Source organism: Eurytemora carolleeae, unplaced genomic scaffold (genome assembly GCF_000591075.1).
Source record: "Eurytemora carolleeae unplaced genomic scaffold, Eaff_2.0 scaffold686, whole genome shotgun sequence".
Lineage (NCBI taxonomy): Eukaryota > Metazoa > Arthropoda > Copepoda > Calanoida > Temoridae > Eurytemora > Eurytemora carolleeae.
The window spans coordinates 5,234-25,412 of NW_019396579.1; the positions used below are offsets into that span (position 1 = coordinate 5,234).

At 33.2% G+C, this 20,179-nt stretch overlaps 2 protein-coding genes across 3 annotated transcripts; both read left to right on the top strand.

The window, feature by feature from the left end:
- The first annotated feature begins 584 nt into the window (after window positions 1-584).
- On the top strand, window positions 585-8,929 carry LOC111705835 (uncharacterized). The gene is made up of 12 exons (XM_023478514.1): window positions 585-948; window positions 1,292-1,312; window positions 2,498-2,536; window positions 2,973-3,040; window positions 3,636-3,708; window positions 4,508-4,549; window positions 4,840-4,893; window positions 5,274-5,367; window positions 5,863-5,890; window positions 6,449-6,503; window positions 6,932-7,020; window positions 8,812-8,929. Exons 5-12 carry the CDS (start codon window positions 3,649-3,651, stop codon window positions 8,891-8,893), a joined length of 504 nt encoding a protein of 167 aa, XP_023334282.1. The 5' UTR covers window positions 585-948; window positions 1,292-1,312; window positions 2,498-2,536; window positions 2,973-3,040; window positions 3,636-3,648; the 3' UTR covers window positions 8,894-8,929.
- Window positions 8,930-11,046: 2,117 nt separating this feature from the next.
- LOC111705837 (delta(24)-sterol reductase) lies at window positions 11,047-19,981 on the top strand. 2 transcript variants are annotated; one of them, XM_023478518.1, is made up of 15 exons: window positions 11,047-11,093; window positions 11,787-11,846; window positions 12,098-12,158; window positions 12,442-12,519; window positions 12,708-12,910; window positions 13,347-13,452; window positions 13,883-13,971; window positions 14,249-14,315; window positions 14,833-14,909; window positions 15,178-15,301; window positions 15,705-16,081; window positions 16,347-16,411; window positions 17,979-18,093; window positions 18,409-18,524; window positions 19,754-19,981. In XM_023478518.1, exons 1-15 carry the CDS (start codon window positions 11,062-11,064, stop codon window positions 19,837-19,839), a joined length of 1,656 nt encoding a protein of 551 aa, XP_023334286.1. In that variant the 5' UTR covers window positions 11,047-11,061; the 3' UTR covers window positions 19,840-19,981. The 2 variants fall into 2 exon arrangements, with proteins under 2 accessions (XP_023334286.1, XP_023334287.1); XM_023478519.1 differs by lacking the exon at window positions 11,047-11,093 and adding an exon at window positions 11,382-11,408.
- The last annotated feature ends 198 nt before the right edge of the window (window positions 19,982-20,179 follow it).

Sequence of the window (20,179 nt, forward strand, 5' to 3'; positions counted from 1 at the left end):
AGTCAATTTCCTTCTTAAATACTAATATATATATATATATATATCCCCTAGATTTTAAAATGAAAAAATATAACTCATACTCAGATCTATTCCTTGGAGAATGACAGTTTTGTTTATATTTTTCTACACGCAATTATATAACAGGATATGACGTCATAGCAGAGCATGTATGCCGGTAAAAATTAACAATATGTAGTATTATTTGTACTATGTAGTAGTATTTGTACTATTTCGTACTATTTGTACTACGTATTATAATTTGTAATATTGAATATTATTAACTCGTACTATGGAGTATCATTTGTACTATGAGGAATTATGTGTATTGCGCAGTAGAATTTGTACTATTTACATTATTATTATTATTATTTTCATTTTCATTATTATTAGTAGTAGTACTATTAGTATTGCTTGTACTATGTAGTATGTATTATTTACACTAACTAGAATTTTTTGTATTATGTAGGCTTATATGTACTATGTAGTATTACTATGGGGATTTATTTGTACTATGGGGAACTATTTGTAGTATGGGAAACTATTTGTACTGTGGGGAACTATTTGTACTATGGGGAACTATCTGTACTATGGGGAACTATTTGTACTTATTGGGGAACTATTTGTACTATGGGGAACTATTTGTACTATGGGGAACTATTTGTACTATTGGGAACTATTTGTACTATGGGGAACTATTTGTACTTTGGGGAACACATAAATTATGATGTTTTTACTTACGCTTCAAACCCCGTCAAAACTTTAATGTAGAGCATTTCAAAATGTTTAATCCGGTTTAATAACACTGGCTTATAATTGTTAAGTTCTAAGAGTTAGGGCATTAAAAGTTGGCATTCTTTATTGCACATTTTATTTGAAAAACTTGTTTGTTTAGGCGGGCATCAACAATTGGATGCTCTAAATACCGTAAATCCAAGGAGTTTTCAACAGGTTAAGAATTAAAACTCTAAAACATATATTTCATTGATTTAAGGGAATTTAAAACTATAAATTTTTCATTTTGTAGCAAAAACTTTGTAAATGTGTTGAAATTGTTTTTTGGCATTTCCATTTTTTCCCTCAAAAATTACATTTATCTTATGCTCGTTTCTTAAACTTGTTACACTTTTTTTGTTAGAACTTATATTATATGTAGTGCAGAACCAGAAAACAAAGGAACTCATTTTCGTTTTTCTTTTAATTATCAAACGTCGCTAGATTTTGAAATTTGCACTAAATTATTACTAAAAGTTTCTGCAGTATAAATTATCTTTTTACAAATTTTATTTTTTAGTTTACACGATGGGATTTCAAGGTAATCTTATAATTAGTTCAAAATCATAATTTTTTACTTAAATATTTTTTATTTCATAAAAGTTATGTAGCGTGCATAATCGTATAGTTAGTGTATCTTTTATTAGGTAAAAACTGTTTAACATAATTTAGACTTATCGTCTGTTTGTTATCGTTATTTATTATCTCTTGTTAGCTCTGCATGGACATTTCCTTAGCGCTTACACGAGATAATATCAATACAAAAGGAGACATTTGAAAAAAGGGAAAATAGGTTTGCTAATAAGTCAGGTTAGGACATGGTGGATAAGGTGAAGGTTAGGTAAGCTTAGGTTAGGATGTGTTGGGTCAGTTGAGATCAAGCTGGGTTAGGTCCCGGGTTTGGTTGTGTAAGAATAGGCTGGGTCAGGTTGGGTTGAGTCAGAATAGGCTGACATGTCTTTGGTGAACTAAGAAAAGACTGGGGGGATGTGTTGGGTGGAGTGAGAATAGGCTGGTATGTGTTGGGTGTAGTAATAATAGACTAGGAAGGGTTGGGTTGAGTCAGAATAGGCGGGGTCAGGTTGGGTTAAGTCAGAATAGGCTGGGTCAGGTTGAGTTGAATCAGAAAAGGCTGGGGTGGGTTGGGTGGAGTAAGAATAGGCCGGGATGTGTTGGATTGATTAACATTAGGCTGGGATTGGTTGGGTTGAGTGAAAATAGGTTTGGGTTTGTTGGGTTCAGTCAAAATAGGCTGGGATTTGTTGGGTTGAGTCAAAATAGGCTGGGATGTGTTGGGTTGAGTCAAAATAAGCTAGTTCGGATTGGGTTGAGTCAGAATAGATGGGGTCGGGGTTGGATTAAGACATAAAAGGCTGGGGATGTGTTGTGTGGAGTAAGAATAAGCTGGAATGGGTTGGGTTGAGTCAGAATAGGCTGGATCGGGTTGGGTTAAGTAAGAATAAGCTGGGATTGGTTGGGTAGAGTCAGAATAGGCTGGTATGTGTTGGGTTGAGTAAGAATAAGCTGGAATGGGTTGGGTTGAGTCAAAATAGGCTGGATCGGGTTGGGTTGAGTAAGAATAAGCTGGGATTGGTTGGGTAGAGTCAGAATAGGCTGGATCGGGTTGGGTTGAGTAAGAATAGGTTTGTTTATGTCAGGTTAGGATGGAATAGGTCAGGTTATGAAGGTTATGTATAGTTTGAAACCTTATAAACTTTATTCTTAGAGTTTTAAACCAGTAAGTGGGAAGTGGGAAACAACAAAGGTACAGAAATTAAATAATTTTAAAAACAATCACTTAAGCACTATTATAAAGAAATACGTCGACCACCGTACCCTTCCCCCCTCCCGTAAACTCTTATACCTGAATGATAACGTAAAACTAACCTTGTGTACATACGTGCATCGGAAATTTTTTTTTCTTATTTTGATTTCTTATTCAATACCGTCAAAAAGCGCATCACAGATTTTATGTTTACTGTAAATATAGTGTATACTTTATCATAGATAAAAAAACGAAAAAGTATGAAAAGTACGAAAAAACTTTATTTAATGGGGGAAATTAATATTTAGAAGTTAAAGTGAAACTGAAAGGCGTATATAGTTATTAAACAAAATGTATCCGAGTTTATTTTTTGTACTTAATCAACATTAATCCTTTTAATTGATAACTAATGATATTAATATAATTTTCTTCGTAGTGCGCCATACAAATAAAATCTTTGTATTCCCGATGTTTTGCGTTTAAGGATCCTAAAAATCCAAACTGGTAAGTAAAACAATTTTTTAAGGTATTTTTTTTCAGTCCCCGAGTCTACAAAGGAACTAGCTGAACCCTCTTTTATTTTTAAATCTCTTATCTTTGCAACCTGTTATGGTATACAGTCGTCGTCATATATATCAATACAATAAAGACTGCTTTCAATTCCATTATTATATTTCTACTAAGCTTTCAAACAGCATGGATATTGGATACGCAGCTTATTAGAAATCAAAACTTAAATAGAAAAGTCGTCTTCATTGAGTTGACATAAACGCCGAGCACTGCTGCAAAATTTTAAGTTTTTAATTTCAAAGAACTTCAGCATTTAGTTAAATTTAAAGTTAAAGTTAAAGCAAAAAATGCTTGAATAGAAGTAGAATTTGAGGCGAGTAACCAATTTTAAAATACATTTATTTCATTCTGTTTTTAATCAAACATCCGTTCTTATTGGGAAATGCGAATTTATTTGCTCGAAATTTAGCCTGCGAATAGGGCGGGGGATAGCTAAACGTTGAGACATATGTTCTTTCAAAATATGAAAACAAAATAGATTCCTGTGACAATCAATGAAAATAATGTCTATAATCAAAATATTGTTCAGGCACCATATAGCAATGATTGGAGGAGAGGACGGAGAAACAGAAGATCCGAACAAATCAGTTCATCATCTTGTGGTTAGTTTTTTATCAGACAATTCTGATAGGTTATGTAAGACAATTGTGGTAAATTTTTTCATCTGATTGTGGTAGGTTTTATCAGCTGATTGTGGTAGTTTTTATCAGCTGATTGGGGTAGGTTATATTAGCTTATTCTGGTAGGTTATATCAGTTGATTGTGATAGGTTGGACCAGCTGGTTGTGTTATGTTTTACCAGATTATTGTGATAGGTTATATCAGCTGATTGTGGTAGGTCATATCAGCTGATTGTGGTAGGTTATATCAGCTGTTTGAGGTAGGTTACATCAGCAGATTGAGATAGTTTATAAGAGCTGATTGTGGTAGTTTATATCAGCTGATTGTGGTACTTTACATCAGTTGATTGTAGTAGGTTATATCAGCTGGTTGTGGTAGGCTATATCAACTGATTGGGGTAGGTTGTATCAGCTGATTGAAGCAGATTATAACAGCTGATTATAGAAGGTGATTTCAGCTGATTGTGGTAGATTATATCAGCTAATTGTGATAGTCTATAACAGCTGATTGTGGTAGGTTATATAAGCTGATTGTGGTAGGTTATATCAGCTAATTGTGGTAGGTTCTAACAGCTGATTTTGTAGGTTATATAAGCTTGTTATGGTGTCAATCAAGTCCTTGTGTCGCTCTCCTGGAAGAGTTTCTTTGTTTATTGTTTATCTTTAACAGAAACTGGGTTTTTGGTCTAATCTGTTTAAAGCAAAAAGTTTTATTTATAATTTGTATAATAAATCAAATTAACTTTAATATCATTTATTTCTCGCCACAATTAATTTTCAGTTCGACGATAAAACCAATCAGCTATGGTATTACAACTCTAAGGCAGGGGTGTTTATTTTCTTGGAAATAATGCTTTTTATTGATAAATTTTAACTCAAAAATTGTTATCATCAGTGGCCGAATTTGAAGAATTTGAGCGGCGGTTTAAATTTAAGCCGCGGCTTAATTATGGTTGGTTCCACTTAAAACTGTATCAAATGTTTCAAGATTTAAGCCGGCGCTTAATTTAAACCGCGGGTTTTGGCAGATTTAAACCGCGACTCAAATTTTTTAAATTCCATCTCAGGTCTATCAAAATATGTAAATAAATAAATATATAATCCTGATCTAAGTCAGACCAAGCTCCAGGGTGTGCTGAAAGTAACTCTACGAATCCAAATCAACAGGTTTAAATTCTAACAACATATTTTTTAATAAATTGCATAATCACATAATTGAAGAGTTCTGAAGTCAAAACTTTTGAGATATAAATCTCGGGATCAAGCTTTGATCTTCATCTTTTGCAGATCAACGGATTAATTGAATTCCTATTCGATATCCTCTGGTAGTCGTAGTCTACAATTGAAAAATTAAGCATTATCCTCAAATTTTACAGTGCCCACATACTCTATTAAAGTTCCGACAATAGGATATATCGTATAAAAAATGCCGTATAAAATCTGTGATTTGCACTTTTTCACCGTATAAAACAAAAAATCATATTTTCTTAAATTTTCAGAGCGCAATCTTTGCTACAGGAATACTCAATACTAAATATATATGTTAGCCTAGCCTCCTGCTGGGTGTAAAGGGTTTGAAAGAGTTTGCTACAGGAATACTCAGTAGTAAAGATGACAAGAAAATAAACATTGTTGCAGCAGGAACAGAAACTATTTAGAATAAAGTGCATGGCACTATTTCTGTTCTCAGTTTTAAAAATAATTTTTTAAAAAGTTTGGTCTCTTAACTCATTAAATAATTACTTTATTAATTAGAAATATCATTTGTAACTTTTTGCATATGAATGTTATTTTTTTTAAGAATAGATTTATGCAAAAAATGTCCTCGGCTAATTTTCTATTAAATTTTGATTGGTATATTTCTATATGACAGACATGCACAGGATAAATCGTTATGAAGAAACATTTAGAACTTCTTGAAAAGTGTGAAACCGCCTTATACAGATATGATACAAAACAATCTGTTAATAAATTAAAATGTATTTGAAAGAAACGTATTTTCTACAGTTGTGTAAACTATTTATGACTTATTATGAGATTATCCTCTATTGCAGAAATGCCATCTTGGATTCAAAACAAAAATTTGTTAAAACCCTTTTTGATGTCCACGCTGTTTATGGTTTACTGAATTGTTAGGAGGGAAGATAAATGGAACAGTGTTCAGGTACAGGGTGTCCCAATAAATATGAGAATCAAGAGGCTATGTATACAGGATGTCCCAATAAATATGAAAATTAGAAGGCTATGTATACAGGGTATCTCTATAAACATAAAAACTAAGAGACTTGTACACCCTTGGGTGTCCCAATAAACATAAAAACTAAGAGACTTGTACACCCTAGGGTGTCCCAATAAACATAAAAACTAAAAGACTTGTACACCATAGGGTGTCCCAATAAACATAACAACCAAGAGACAATTGTACACACTGGGGTGTCCCAATAATAAATCAATTGAGATTTCGTTTCAAAAATATATATTTCTCTTGTGGTTCCTTCAAAAGTAATTTAGATAAAAAATATTGATCGCCGTTTCAGTTTTTAAAAGCTGTACAAAGTGCCGTTGCGGTTTATCCTGTAAACAAAAAAGTTTCAGCTCAGTTTGCGCAAAAGAACTTTTCAAAATAAGCCTCAAATTCTGCTCAAATTGCAAAGACATTTGTAAGAAAGTATAAAAAGAAGACGACAATTTATGTAATATTTTCATTTATTTATCTATCTAGGCAGTTATTATTACTTCGAGATTTTTCACAGAAGAATTCATCAAAATCTACACCGGTAAATCTTAATTAATTGTCAGGAGAACATTTCAAAAATACAGGGTTTTTTTAAAAACAAGATTCTTCTTTTATTTAATTCGTTTGAACTTTTTTTTTACTTTTTGGGTCCATGGTTAGGAAAAAGTGTATTGTGACCTAAAAAGTATAGAGTTATACATGCAAATGAGACTTCTATTAAATCATTCATTGTCTTCTGTAGACGTAAAATTGTTTCTTTCTTTGCCAAATCTTTAACATTATTTAAGATAGAGGATAAAATTATACAATACACATGCATTTTGTCAAATCAAAAGATTTTAAGTATTGAGAAGTATTTATACCGCTAGGCTTTCAGTTCGTTTCGTGGATTTTCAAAATTTAATGAAAATCGAATTTTAACAGACAGACACCCAGACGAGAGAAGTATATATATAGATTAATGTTCAGGAGAGATACAGTTTCCCGCTAGCTCGCCATTCTGCTTCAAGCGTTGTTGTTCCGACAGCATTCTTTGCTGGCATGAACTGCTCGATCAAGTAATTAATAAACGGTCATTTTATTGAATAAGCTACTTGGAAACCCAACTTTGCTTGGAGTTTTCCTTGTACAAGTCAGCCCACTCAACTTAGAATACCTAGACCAAGCTAGAATATTCCCGTAGTTCTACTTAGTTTTCAAATTAGAATTTAAGGCAGGTCGGTCCAGGGTTTCATGAGTTAAAATCGGTCCAGGGTTTCATGAGTTAAAATCGGTCCAGGGTTTCTTGAGTTAAAATAGGTCTAAGGTTTCATGAGTTTAAATCGGTCCAGGGTTTCATGAGTTAAAATCGGTCCAGAGTTTCACGAGATAAATCGGTCCAGGGTTTCTTGAGTTGAATAGGTCCTAGGTTTCATGAGTTAAAATCGGTCCACGGTTTAATGAGTTAAATTAAATCAGTCCTAAGTTTCATGAGCTAAAATCGGTCCGATGTTTCATGAGTTAAAATCCGTCCATGGTTTTATAAGTTAAAATCGGTCCAAGGTTTCTTGAGTTAAATTAAATCAGTCCAAGGTTTCATGAGCTAAAATCGGTCCGATGTTTCATGAGTTAAAATCCGTCCAGGGTTTTATAAGTTAAAATCGGTCCAAGGTTTCATGTGTTAAATAGGTCCAGGTTTTTATAGAGTTAAAATCGGTCCAGGGTTTATTGAGTTAAAATCGGTCCAGGGTGTAATGAGTTAAAATCGGTCCAGGGTTTCATGAGTTAAAATCGGACCAAGGTTTCATGGAGTTAAAATCGGTCCAAGCTTTCATGTGTTAAAATAGGTCCAGGTTTTTATGAATTAAAATCGGTCCAGGGTTTAATGAGTTAAAATCGGTCCAGGGTTTCATGAGTCAAAATCGGCCCAAGGTTTCATGGAGTTAAAATCGGTCCAAGGTTTCATGTGTTAAAATAGGTCCAGGTTTTTATGAGTTGAAATCGGTCCAGGGTTTATTGAGTTAAAATCGGTCCAGGGTTTAATGAGTTAGTCCAAGGTTTCATGAGTTAAAATCAGTCCAGGGTTTTATGAGTTAAAATCCGTCCAGGGTTTCATGAGTTAAAATCAGTCCAAGGTTTCATGTGTTAAAATAGGTCCAGATTTTTATGAGTTAAAATCAGTCCAGGGTTTGATGAGTTAAAATCGGTCCAGGGTTTCATGAGTTAAAGACTTGTACACCATAGGGTGTCCCAATAAACATAACAACCAAGAGACAATTGTACACACTGGGGTNAGGGTTTCATGAGTTAAAATCGGTCCAGGGTTTCATGAGTTAAAATCGGTCGAGGGTTTCATGAGTTAAAATCGGTCGAGGGTTTCATGAGTTAAAATCGGTCCAGGGTTTCATGAGTTAAAATCGGTCGAGGGTTTCATGAGTTAGAATCGGTCCAGCGTTTCTTGGGTTAAAATTGGTCGAGGGTTTCATGAGTTAAAATCGGTCCAGAGTTTCTTGAGTTAAAATCGGTCCAGGGTTTCATGAGTTAAAATCGGTCCAGGGTTTCATGAGTTCAAATCGGTCCAAGGTTTCATGAGTTCAAATCGGTACCGGGTTTCATGAGTTAAAATCGGTCCAGGGTTTTATAAGTTGAAATCGATCCAGGGTTCCATGGAGTTAAAATCGGTCCAGGGTTTCATGAGTTAAAATAGGTCCAGGGTTTCATGAGTCAAAATCGAACATGCAAACAAACAAACAAGCACCAAGACACCCAAGCAGATTTTACTGTTTTATATATAAAGATACCACTAAAAGCCAAATTTCAGTATTCTGGTTTTTAAAGATCAGAATTTAGAAATGACCATTTAATTTTAGGGCAGAGGAGAAAAATTCTGGAAGAGAATTGACTTCCGGGATTGGAACTTTGATTTTTATTCTGGGATTGTTTTTCTTGTAATTAGATTTTAATAAAATAAGTGTTTAATAGATTGAATTATGAGCAACTAATTAATTAGAAATTAGAGCTTTTTAAATGTAAATGCTCTCCATCTAGTGTTTTTAAATGTAAATGCTCTCCATCTAGTGTTTTTAAATGTAGATGCTCTCCATCTAGTGTTTTTAAATGTAAATGCTCTCCATCTAGTGTTTAGTTTTCTGAAAATGAACTCATATGTTTTATAATACCTTTATCTCGTATCCGTATCTATATATCGTACTCGTAAATCTTTGATATTTCAAACTAGTATTTTTTTTAGATTTGAGTTTGTGTAAAAACTAAATTCTTCTATAAACGCGTAGAATTAAAAAAACATTTGAAAAATATCGAATTTAAAAAAATATATTTAATTGTTACCCCTAGGGTATCCATGGGGTTCCTAAAAAAAATTCCGCCAATTTGGTCTAGCCCTTTGGTCAGCGATAGCCAGCATGTACGTATATATATATATTTTGGATCAAATACCTTTATTATATAGATAGATTGAATTATAATATATATCTATTTCATTGCGCTACATTTTTACAGAGAAATTATTGTGTTGAAAAATACGTATGTTCTAATAATAACTGTATAATGCAGCTAGAACATGTTCCCCATTTTAATTAAAACAGTAGAGAAATAGAATTTAAAAGAAAAGGAATTATTATTGAAGGGAAATAAGGAGCAATTTATTTCAAAATTCAAAGTACTTATTTTATCATTGTGTAAGGATCTGTCTTTCAAGATGAATGTTTAAACAGCTGCTGGCAATTGTTCAGGTTCAAGTAAAGATAACAAAAGTAAAAATTTAATATACAGGATGAACATAAAAACATTATCCCCAGGGAACATAATTAATATTGAATTGATAAAAACTGATATTTTAGAAAGTTTCAAATAATCATTTTAATTGAATTTAGGTAAACCTTAAAGTTAAACATATATTTGTTTCGCTTTATTTAAATATACGTTAAAAACATCTTTATCTTTCAGTATCAAATATAATAGTATCCTCATAAGTTCAGAATATGAATTATAAATTAAAAATATTGGATTTCAATAGTTATTTATAAAGTTACTGTTGATAACTTTTCTTTTATTGGCCTGTCATTCACCCTTTCAAAAATATTCTTACTTTAATACATATTGATATTTTTAAGATTTTACTAAATAAATACATAAATATAAGATGTCATGAAAATTAAATATGGCACAAAGGAATTGAGTCTTTGTCACAAACTGATTTTCTAATTCATATATCTTTACAACACAATGTCGTAGACCTTAGTTATTTCAAACTACGAATTGGGTCCCCCCCCCTTTCAACTCAACATTTCGATCTATTTCAATCTGAGTTGTAAGGAACCCTAGAGATGGACCCCACCAGGATGTTCCCCCTAGAAACCCTTCCGAAAACCCCCACCAAGAGATTTATATAAGTTTAAAATATCAAAGGTTTACACCGTTAGGTTGCACAGATATAGGGATTAGAAAATTTGAGTTTATGGCAAAGACTTGATTCATTTTACTTTAATTTGACGTGTTTTTCATTTTGATATATTATAACTCAGTAAGGTTCCCCAAGCAGAGAAGGCTGTTATGAAAATCACTTTATAGTAAAAATAACTTTATAGTTAAAAGTTTTCCTAATATGACTCGAATACTTTTTTTCAAAAATGCTAGGTGAATACAAATTACAATCAGCTACACGTCTTCCATTAGAATTAGAACTAAAGATCAAAGTTATGACTGAAAATATAGACAAATGGGCGGATTATTGGTAACAAATAATTTGGTAACCAACATTTTGGTAACTAACAATTTGGTAACTGATAATTTGGAAACCTAACAATTTGGTAACTGGACAATTTGGTAACCAATAATTTGGTAACCTGACAATTTGGTAACTTGACAATTTGGTAACCTGACAATTTGGTAACCTGACAATTTGGTAACCTGACAATTTGGTAACTTGACAATTTGTTAACTAACAATTTGTATAATTGAAACTAATGTTTCACAATCATTGTTTGCATATTTATTTGTTGAATACATAGAGATAAAAAACAATAAACCGGATTTCTTAGAAGTTAAATACGACAAATCCGCTAAAACTGTTTGTAAACTTCACAATCTGGCATCTCAAAATGGCAGGGTACGAGTTTCTGCAAACATCGAGGGGAGGTGTAATGCTGCAGGATTCTCAACAATTTCAGTATAACATGAAAAAAAATACACCAGACTTTAGTCTTTTTGTTTGTAAGAGATATAAAATTATTAGTTACCAAATTGTCAAGTCATCAAATTGACAAGTTACCAAATTGTTAGTTACCAAATTGTTAGTTACCAAATTGTCAAGTTACCAAATTATTAGTTACCAAATTGTTAGTTACCAAAATGTTAGTTACCAAATTATTAGATACCAATAATCCGCCTATTATTTTGTTGAAGTTAGTTTTGCGTTCAGGCACATCTGGCTAAACATTAAACTCAGGGAGACCGAGTTTCGTGAATGGGTTAAGTAAATTTTGGAGATATAAATTTTTTTGTTCGAAATATTATGATTTCATATGATTAGCTTTTTTTCATTTTCTTACTTCAATATCTACAAAAATGTATAACTGTCCCAAAAAGGAAACAGGACACAGGTGGCAAATCCTTCATATTAACGGGTTTGATACGTGAGGTCATTTTCTTCCGAAAAATTTCCCCCGGGTAACATAAGATAGGCATCTCTTAATCGAGTAATTTTACAAAAGAGTTAGTTATTTTGTGCTGACGATTTAAAAAAAATATGGAAAACTATTTAAATTAACGTCTGCTGAGCATGGGCAACTCAATTCACCTAAATTCAATTCAATACATCCTACAGAAGCAGAATGGAGTCGGGATGGATGAGAAAGAAACTCATCCGGGCCATGGAGGATAATAGGTAATTGTATTATTATTATAATCATTATTATTACTATTAATATTATTATTAATATTATTATTATTATTATTATTATTATCATTAAAATTAGTTTTATTATTAGTTAGTACTGTCATTTTTATCATCATTGTTATCATCATTAAAATCATTCTTATCATCATTATTATTATTATTACTATTATTATTACAATCATTGTTATTATCAATAAAATTATTATTATCATTATTATTACAATCATTTTAACTTGCAGGGGTCTTATTCTAACAGTAATAGGTCTTCCTTTATCTTTTTTGTTTGATAAAGTTATGCAGGTAAAATCTATTTTAATCCAAATTTAAACATTAAAATTTAGCATTTTCCAAATTAATAATTTTACATTAAGTTATATTTAATTGGTGGTATAGAGAGTTATATTTAGTTTAGGAACTGGTGGTATAGAGAAATATATTTAGTTTAGGAACTAGTGGTATATAGAGAGTTATATTTTGTTTAGGAACTGGTGGTATGTAGAGAGTTATATTTAGTTTAGGAACTGGTGGTATATAGAGAGTTATATTTAGTTTAGGAACTGGTGGTATAGAGAGTAATATCTAGTTTAGGAACTGGTGGTATAGAGAGTTTTTATCTAGTCCTTCCAAACATATGGATAGAGTAGCAACTATTCAAGCTCAGGTAAAAGATAAACATTAAAAAATCTAAGATTTTAGAATCATTTAAAAAAGGTGTGAGGCAGCAATGTCGTAAAGTTTCTTTTATTCTAAAGTTGATATTCCAGCAATTAAAAATCAGAAACAATTTTAAATAATAATTGGAAAATTTATTATTTATGATTGTTATGATCCAAATCTACAATAATCCAGGTTGTACGAAACGCCTCCCAGCCTGCCGGTCAAAGGAAGACGATGTGTACTGCCCGCCCTAACTGGTTGTCTCTGTCCACCACCTTCTTCAACAAGGAGGCCTGCCACAAGATTCCCATCCCACTCTACGATATCCTGGAGCTCAATGAGACTAATCTTACAGTTAAAGTGGAACCAATGGTTACTGTCGGAGATATTACTAGGTAATCTGAACTGGAGGTTTAATCATTTTATCAGATAAAAAGAAATTGATTCTTTGAAACAAACTCAACTTTTCTATTCCCATATCTTTAAAAACTGATGGCGTGAACCTTTGATATTTAAAACTGAAATTATTGGATTTAACATGATTCATGTTTGCAATATCTAAGGTCTACGAAATAGGGTTGCAAATATATAGGTATTAGAAAAATATCATTTGTGTCAAAGACCATTCCTTTTGCAAGGCGTTGGTTTATACAGGGGTGGGGCTAAGGAGGCTGAGCCCCCCCCCCCCAAAAAAAAAGAGGAATCTGTGGTGCCCATCCAAAGTTTACAAAAGTTTACCTTCCATCTGGAAAAAATTCTCTTAATTCTTGTAATTAATTTCTTCAGCCTTAATTTTCCATTTTTCAATAATTATTCATTTTTGAATTTCAGATATTTAGTACCACGTGGGTATACTTTAGCAGTTACCCTAGAGATTGCTGATGCCACACTCGGAGGTTTAGCTTTCGGAGTTGGGATGACGACATATTCTCATAAGGTCAGTTAAAAAAGATTAGAGTTCAGATTTAAAGGGTCTGATTACGAAAAGTGACTTGCGGATTTCTCAGTACTTCACACATGTCAACCACGTTATTGACTAGGTAAAGGTGTAAACAGTGCTGTTGTGAATCAGGTATGTTCCGTTTAAATGTTGTGTTACTTAAAACAATAACGACTGTCCCTTTAATAAACATCGAACTAGTTGACATTTTCGAAATAGTTCGTATTTGTTCACTTTATGCACGGGCACTTCTTTTTTAACACACACTCGGTCACATAAGTGTAGTTCAGCTTCGCTTAAACACTTCAACTACAAACGTGACATGCCCATTTCATGTTATTGCAAAACGTGTTATTGCAAAATACTACTTTTATTGCTAATATACAATTTCCATGAAACCTGCATTGACGTGCAGATATATATCTAGGTTGGATTGTACCAGGAGACTATTGCAGCTTACGAAGTAGTTCTTGGAGATGGAACTTTTGTCAGAGCAACAAGGGATAATGAATACAGGTACTTCTTTGTAATATCTTATACATACAATTGATTTTACAAAAATGTTTTAAAGTCAATTTAAAGTTACGAAAACGAAACATTATTGAATTTATTTATTAAAAAAAAGATAAATCATTTGAAATTTTTGAGCTTTTTTCATTCATGGTTTAATTTTCCAGTTTCACTAGTTTTCCAAGTTTCTGTAGATAAGCATATTTTTCCGGATCCGAATCATGAGGTCAAAATTTTCCGGATCCGAACCGGATTATAGACATTGAAATTATGGAAATTTTAGTGATCTTTACCACTGCTTACCCTGGTCTCATGGTTCTCTTGGTTTCCTTGTGGGACTAGAACTTCAGGTTAATAATTAAAGACGACATTTAAAAACAACTATTTTTTGATGGGAGGGAGAGAGAGGGTTGTGATTAGGGGATAAAACCTACACGGCATTAGACTCGGAAATCATAAAATACAAAAGTGATCAGAGGTCTGAACTTATGCATGGATAATTGTATATCTTGAACATGATCTCGATATCAAATTAAAATTTGAAGATCAATGTTTGATCTCTATTTTAAAATCAATCCTGTAGGATATCACAATCACAGGATACCGAGGAGGAATTAAATTGATTCGTAGGAATTTATAATATCAATATTTGATACTGAGATTCACAACACAAGTTCTGACTTTGGGTTAAATTTCTTTGTATTCTGTATAAAATAGTCTTCTAAATTCTCTGATGTGTTATTCGAAATATGTTGTCAAATTTAAAGAAGGAGAAGAAAGAAAACGACACTTAATTTTTTCTGGTGTTCACTCTCTTCATCTCTATGGTCGGCTCAAGATTCTCAAAACTCATTTTTTTTGCTTTAGATTATTCCTGTTAAACCTTACATACATATGAAGTATATACCAGTCAAGGGACAGAAAAATTACTGTGAAAAAATAAGGTTAGTTTATATTTGAGAACAAATTAATTAGAAGTTAGTTTTTGAATTCAAAGTTTCTTTTAAAATTTATTTTTAAATTGTGGCAAGAGTTGAGTGGAACCTATGATAGGTCAGATCATATCCCTGATTAATATTATATTGTTTAGAGAGTTGAGTGGAACCTATGATGGGTCAGCTCATATCCCTGATTAATATTATATTGTAACGAGAGTTGAGTGGAACCTATGATGGGTCAGATCATATCTCTGATTAATATTATATTGTGTAGAGAGTTGAGTGGAACCTATGATGGGTCAGCTGAGGTCCCTGACTACCTGGAGGCTACAGTATTCAGTAAAGAGGAGGCTGTTATTATGGTTGGAAATTTTGCAGATGTCACAACCAAGGAGCAGGTTTAAAAACTAAACAAACAAAAAAACTTGTAAACTAATTCTAAGTTAAATGCATCTTGCAAAATGTTCACAATAACAATGCAACAATATTTTTAAAGGTTTCAGACTATGTTGTAAATTGTCTATGAGACTTTTAAATCAAAATTTAATCTAAAATTTAATGATTAATCTTTGAGTTCGATTTTTCTTCCAACATTGAACGTAACTTGTGGATTTCTTGCAGCCAATGAATATATGTTTTATTCTTGTCATGTAATTTTGGAAGAAAAAGGTCATTTAAAATTTCGTTGCCAACATTTTTTAAATATTTATTTTAAGTTATTATTAGTTCTTTGATGCTTCATTTTGTCAACAGTTTTTTTATAATAGATTGTACACTTCTATTTGTTGTTGTTGTTTTAAGGCTAAGAAGATAAACAACGTGACCCGATGGTACAAACCCTGGTTCTACAAACACGTAGAGGCCTTCCTGACTTCCGGGGAGGGGGAGGAGTACATTCCGCTCCGGGAGTACCTACTCCGCCACGACAAGGCCATCTTCTGGGTCCTGGAGTCCATGATTCCGTTCGGGAATCATCCCTTGTTTCTGTTCCTGCTGGGGTGGATGCTTCCACCAAAGCCTGCCTTCATGAAGCTGACTACAACTCCTGTAGTGAGAGCAATGACCTTCACTAAGCAGGTGTTCCAGGATATAGTTCTTCCCATCAACAAGCTCGAGGAACAGATTAACAAGAGCGAGGAACTTTTTGATACATATCCTGTTCTAGTTTATCCTTGCAGGTTCGATATTCTTGATAACAATGGATCAAACTAAACTTCATTTTCTTTGAATTAATTAAAAATATTTCACATTTTTATACACAAGTCCTTTTTTTCATAAACTATTGGAAAGAAAAAGTTTTTAATTCTTTATTACCAAGTACCATCAATCATTTAACATCAAACATTATCAGTGACAAAGGAAAGCTTTTAAATTAATTGAAAATTAACATTAAAATAATTCCGTTCAGTCCTTTTCACGGCTGATGCCTCAAAAATAATTTAGAATTTATGACCATGGGAAGCATGTGGGTCAACTCCGACCTCCTAGAGAAGATCAAATGGTTCCAGGTATATCAGGGTTGAAGGGGAACATAGTATTAATGGTTTCAGGTATATCAGGGTTGGGAGGGAAAATAGTTTTAATGGTTCTAGGTATACGAGGTTTGGGTAAGAACACAGTATTAATGGTTTCTGGTGTATCAGGGTTGGGTAGGAACATGGCATTAATGGTTTCAGGTATATCAGGGTTGGGAGGGAACATGGCATTAATGGTTTCAGGTATATCAGGGTTGGGTTGGAACATGGCATTAATGGTTCCAGGTATATCAGGGTTGGGTAGGAACATAACATTAATGGTTTCAGGTATATCAGGGTTGGGTTGGAACATAATTTTATTGGTTCGATGTATATCAGGGTTGGGAGGGAACATAGTTTTAATGGTTCTAGGTATATCAGCGTTGGGTGGGAACATGGTATTAATGGTTTCAGGTATATCAGGATTGGGTGGGAACATGGTATTAATGGTTTCAGGTATATCAGGGTTGAAGGGGAACATAGTATTAATGGTTCCCGGTATATCAGGGTTGAAGGGGAACATAGTATTAATGGTTCCCGGTATATCAGGGTTAAAGGGGAACATAGTTTTAATGGTTCCAGGTATATCAGGGATGGGTGGGAACATGGCATTAATGGTTCCAGGTATATCAGGGTTGGGAGGGAACATGGCATTAATGGTTTCAGGTATATCAGGGATGGGTGGGAACATAGTATTAATGGTTCCAGGTATATCAGGGTTGGGAGGGAACATAGTTTTAATGGTTCCAGGTATATCAGGGTTGGGTGCGAACATAGTATTAATGGTTCCAGGTATATCAGGGTTGAAGGGGAACATAGTATTAATGGTTCCCGGTATATCAGGGTTGGGAGGGAACATAGTTTTAATGGTTCCAGGTATATCAGGGTTGGGTAGGAACATGGCATTAATGGTTTCAGGTATATCAGGGTTGGGAGGGAACATGGCATTAATGGTTTCAGGTATATCAGGGTTGGGTTGGAACATGGCATTAATGGTTTCAGGTATATCAGGGTTGGGTTGGAACATAATTTTATTGGTTCGATGTATATCAGGGTTGGGAGGGAACATAGTTTTAATGGTTCTAGGTATATCAGGGTTGGGTGGGAACATGGTATTAATGGTTTCAGGTGTATTAGGGTTGGGTGGGAACATGGTATTAATGGTTTCAGGTGTATTAGGGTTGGGTTGGAACATGGTATTAATGGTTCCAGGTATATCAGGGTTGGGTTGGAACATGGTATTAATGGTTTCAGGTATATCAGGGTTGGGTGGGAACACAGTATTAATGGTTTCTGGTGTATCAGGGTTGGGTGGGAACATAGTATTAATGGTTCCAGGTATATCTGGGTTGGGTGGGAACACAGTATTAATGGTTCCAGGTATATCTGAGTTGGTTGGGAACATGGTATTAATGGTTTCAGGCATATCAGTTCTGAGTGGGAGCACAGTATTTATGGTTCCTGGTATAACAGGGCTGGGTGGGAACATAGTTTTAATGGTTCCAGGTATATCAGGGTTGGGTGGGAACAGAAAATTAATTTTAACAATCAAATTAATTAGGAACAAACTACGGAATGTTTAATGATCTGGGAGTATATGGAGTTCCAAGGGATGTGAGAGAAAGAAGAAGATGGGATGCTGTCTCAGCTATGAGGAAAATGGAGGCTTATACAAGGTGAAGGAATTGGATTTTTATTTTAAGTAAATATGGAGCAAAGTGTTGGATGGTGCCACATCATGTACGTTGATACTGGATAATTTTCCGAATAATGTGTTTAATAATATATCTTTTTGTACTGTAAAGTGTACAGGAGTAATGTACGGTGTACGGGATAGTTGAAGGATACCATTTCATGTAAACGTATACATTAATTTCTTGACTACGTTTTCAATAATACATTTTTTACTACTGAACAGTATTGTTCAAGGATACCAAGGATAATTCTGAGACCATATGTTCAATTATAAATATAATAATATTATTGTACAGGAGTGTTGGAGGATATCATTTCATGTACGCGGATACATTCCTGGACCGTGAAGAGTTTAATGAAATGTTTGATCTCACTCAATATGAGAAAGTTCGCAGAAAATATCACGCAGAAGGTATTAGAAACGTCAAATATCACGGAGAAGGTATTAGAAACGTTAAATATCACGCAGAAGGTATTAGAAACGTCAAATATCACGTAGAAGGTATTAGACACGTCAAATATCACGCAGAAGGTATTATGAAACGTCAAATATCACGCAGAAGGTATTAGAAACGTCAAATATCACGCAGAAGGTATTAAAAACGTCAAATATCACGCACAAGGTATTAGAAACGTCAAATATCACGCAGAATGTATTAGAAACGTTAAATATCACGGAGAAGGTATTAGAAACGTCAAATATCACGTAAAAGGTATTAGAAACGTCAAATATCACGCAGAAGGTATTAGAAACGTCAAATATCACGCAGAAGGTATTAAAAACGTCAAATATCACGCACAAGGTATTAAAAACGTCAAATATCACGCTGAAGGTATATAGAAACGTCAAATATCACGCAGAAGGTATTAGAAACGTCAAATATCATGCTGAAGGTATTAGAAACGTCAAATATCACGCAGAAGGTATCAAAAACGTCAAATATCATGTTGAAGGTATTATAAACGTCAAATATCATGCTGAAGAAATTAGAAACGTCAAATATCAAGCAGAAGGTATTAAAAACGTCAAATAAAGGCAATTTCAAGTGATCTTTCATTTCTATTGAGTGGCGTGTTCGATCCACGAAGGTCCCCCTAAAAGCATCTTCTCTTTGAAATTTTTATAATTCAATTTTGGTTTCTCTTTGAACTAACTCAGATTAAAAGAAAGAAATATTCAGAATGAAACACTTTTAACCCCGAAAAACCGCAATTTTTTACATTTTGAAAAAAAATAATGATTAGAGTATGCCGTTGTGAATCGGCCTTGCCCATTTTTTAATGAAAGACCACTTGGAACTACAACGACAATCCCTTTAAAATCTGATTTTTAGAACTTTTATTTTTTCTATTTGTCAAAGGAGTTTTTTAGATAGATTTTATTATGATCTTATATAATCTTTTCTTTGGTCCACCCCTTCAATATCAGCTTTTAAATTCCTTTAAAATAATCTCTGAAAGGGTTGCTTTACAGAAAAATGTATCTATCTAAAAACCAATGAGACACAAGACAACAGTAATACTCTAATAATAAGTTATTTTATCTATGATTTGATGAAATATGCTTGTTTATGCATATTGTATGTTGTCAGTGTATATTTATCCTCATTTAAAATTATAATTAATCAAAAAATATTTTAGGGGCATTTCCTCATGTTTATGATAAGACAAAGCCTGAGGTTGATGTTGTGGCAATTGGGAAAGCGTACATGGATCCTCTTTCATAATTATGTACACGTGGTGACGTGTAGTACTAGCTACGCACTTGGAAACTGTGCGTCAATAATTACTTAAATGAATTGAATAATATTTACTATTTGTATAATAATTAAAAAAATTATTAATTGAATTTCATTAAAATCGTCTTCAGATTTTAAATATTTATTCAAAAATTTCGCCACTACGGATTTTCGATTTGGACTGAAGATTATAGTACATTTATATAGAGATTGAACAATGAAGAAAGTTATTTCATATCTTATTTCTTCCAAATGTTTTTTCTCCAATAATTAGCACAAATGGAAACGATCTCAATTTCTGGAAAAAGTTTTTCAATTTCACTGATTT

Excerpts from the sequence above, each read along its gene's own strand:
- LOC111705835 (XM_023478514.1), top strand. The coding sequence starts at position 3,649 with ATGATTGGAGGAGAGGACGGAGAAACAGAAGATCCGAACAAATCAGTT. Across the intron at positions 3,709-4,507 it reads AATCAGTTCATCATCTTGTG|TTCGACGATAAAACCAATCA; the intron begins GTTAGTTTTTTA and ends ATTAATTTTCAG. Across the intron at positions 7,021-8,811 it reads GGCATGAACTGCTCGATCAA|GGCAGAGGAGAAAAATTCTG; the intron begins GTAATTAATAAA and ends ATTTAATTTTAG.
- LOC111705837 (XM_023478518.1), top strand. The coding sequence starts at position 11,062 with ATGGCAGGGTACGAGTTTCTGCAAACATCGAG. Across the intron at positions 11,847-12,097 it reads CGGGCCATGGAGGATAATAG|GGGTCTTATTCTAACAGTAA; the intron begins GTAATTGTATTA and ends TTTAACTTGCAG. Across the intron at positions 15,302-15,704 it reads ATGTCACAACCAAGGAGCAG|GCTAAGAAGATAAACAACGT; the intron begins GTTTAAAAACTA and ends TGTTGTTTTAAG.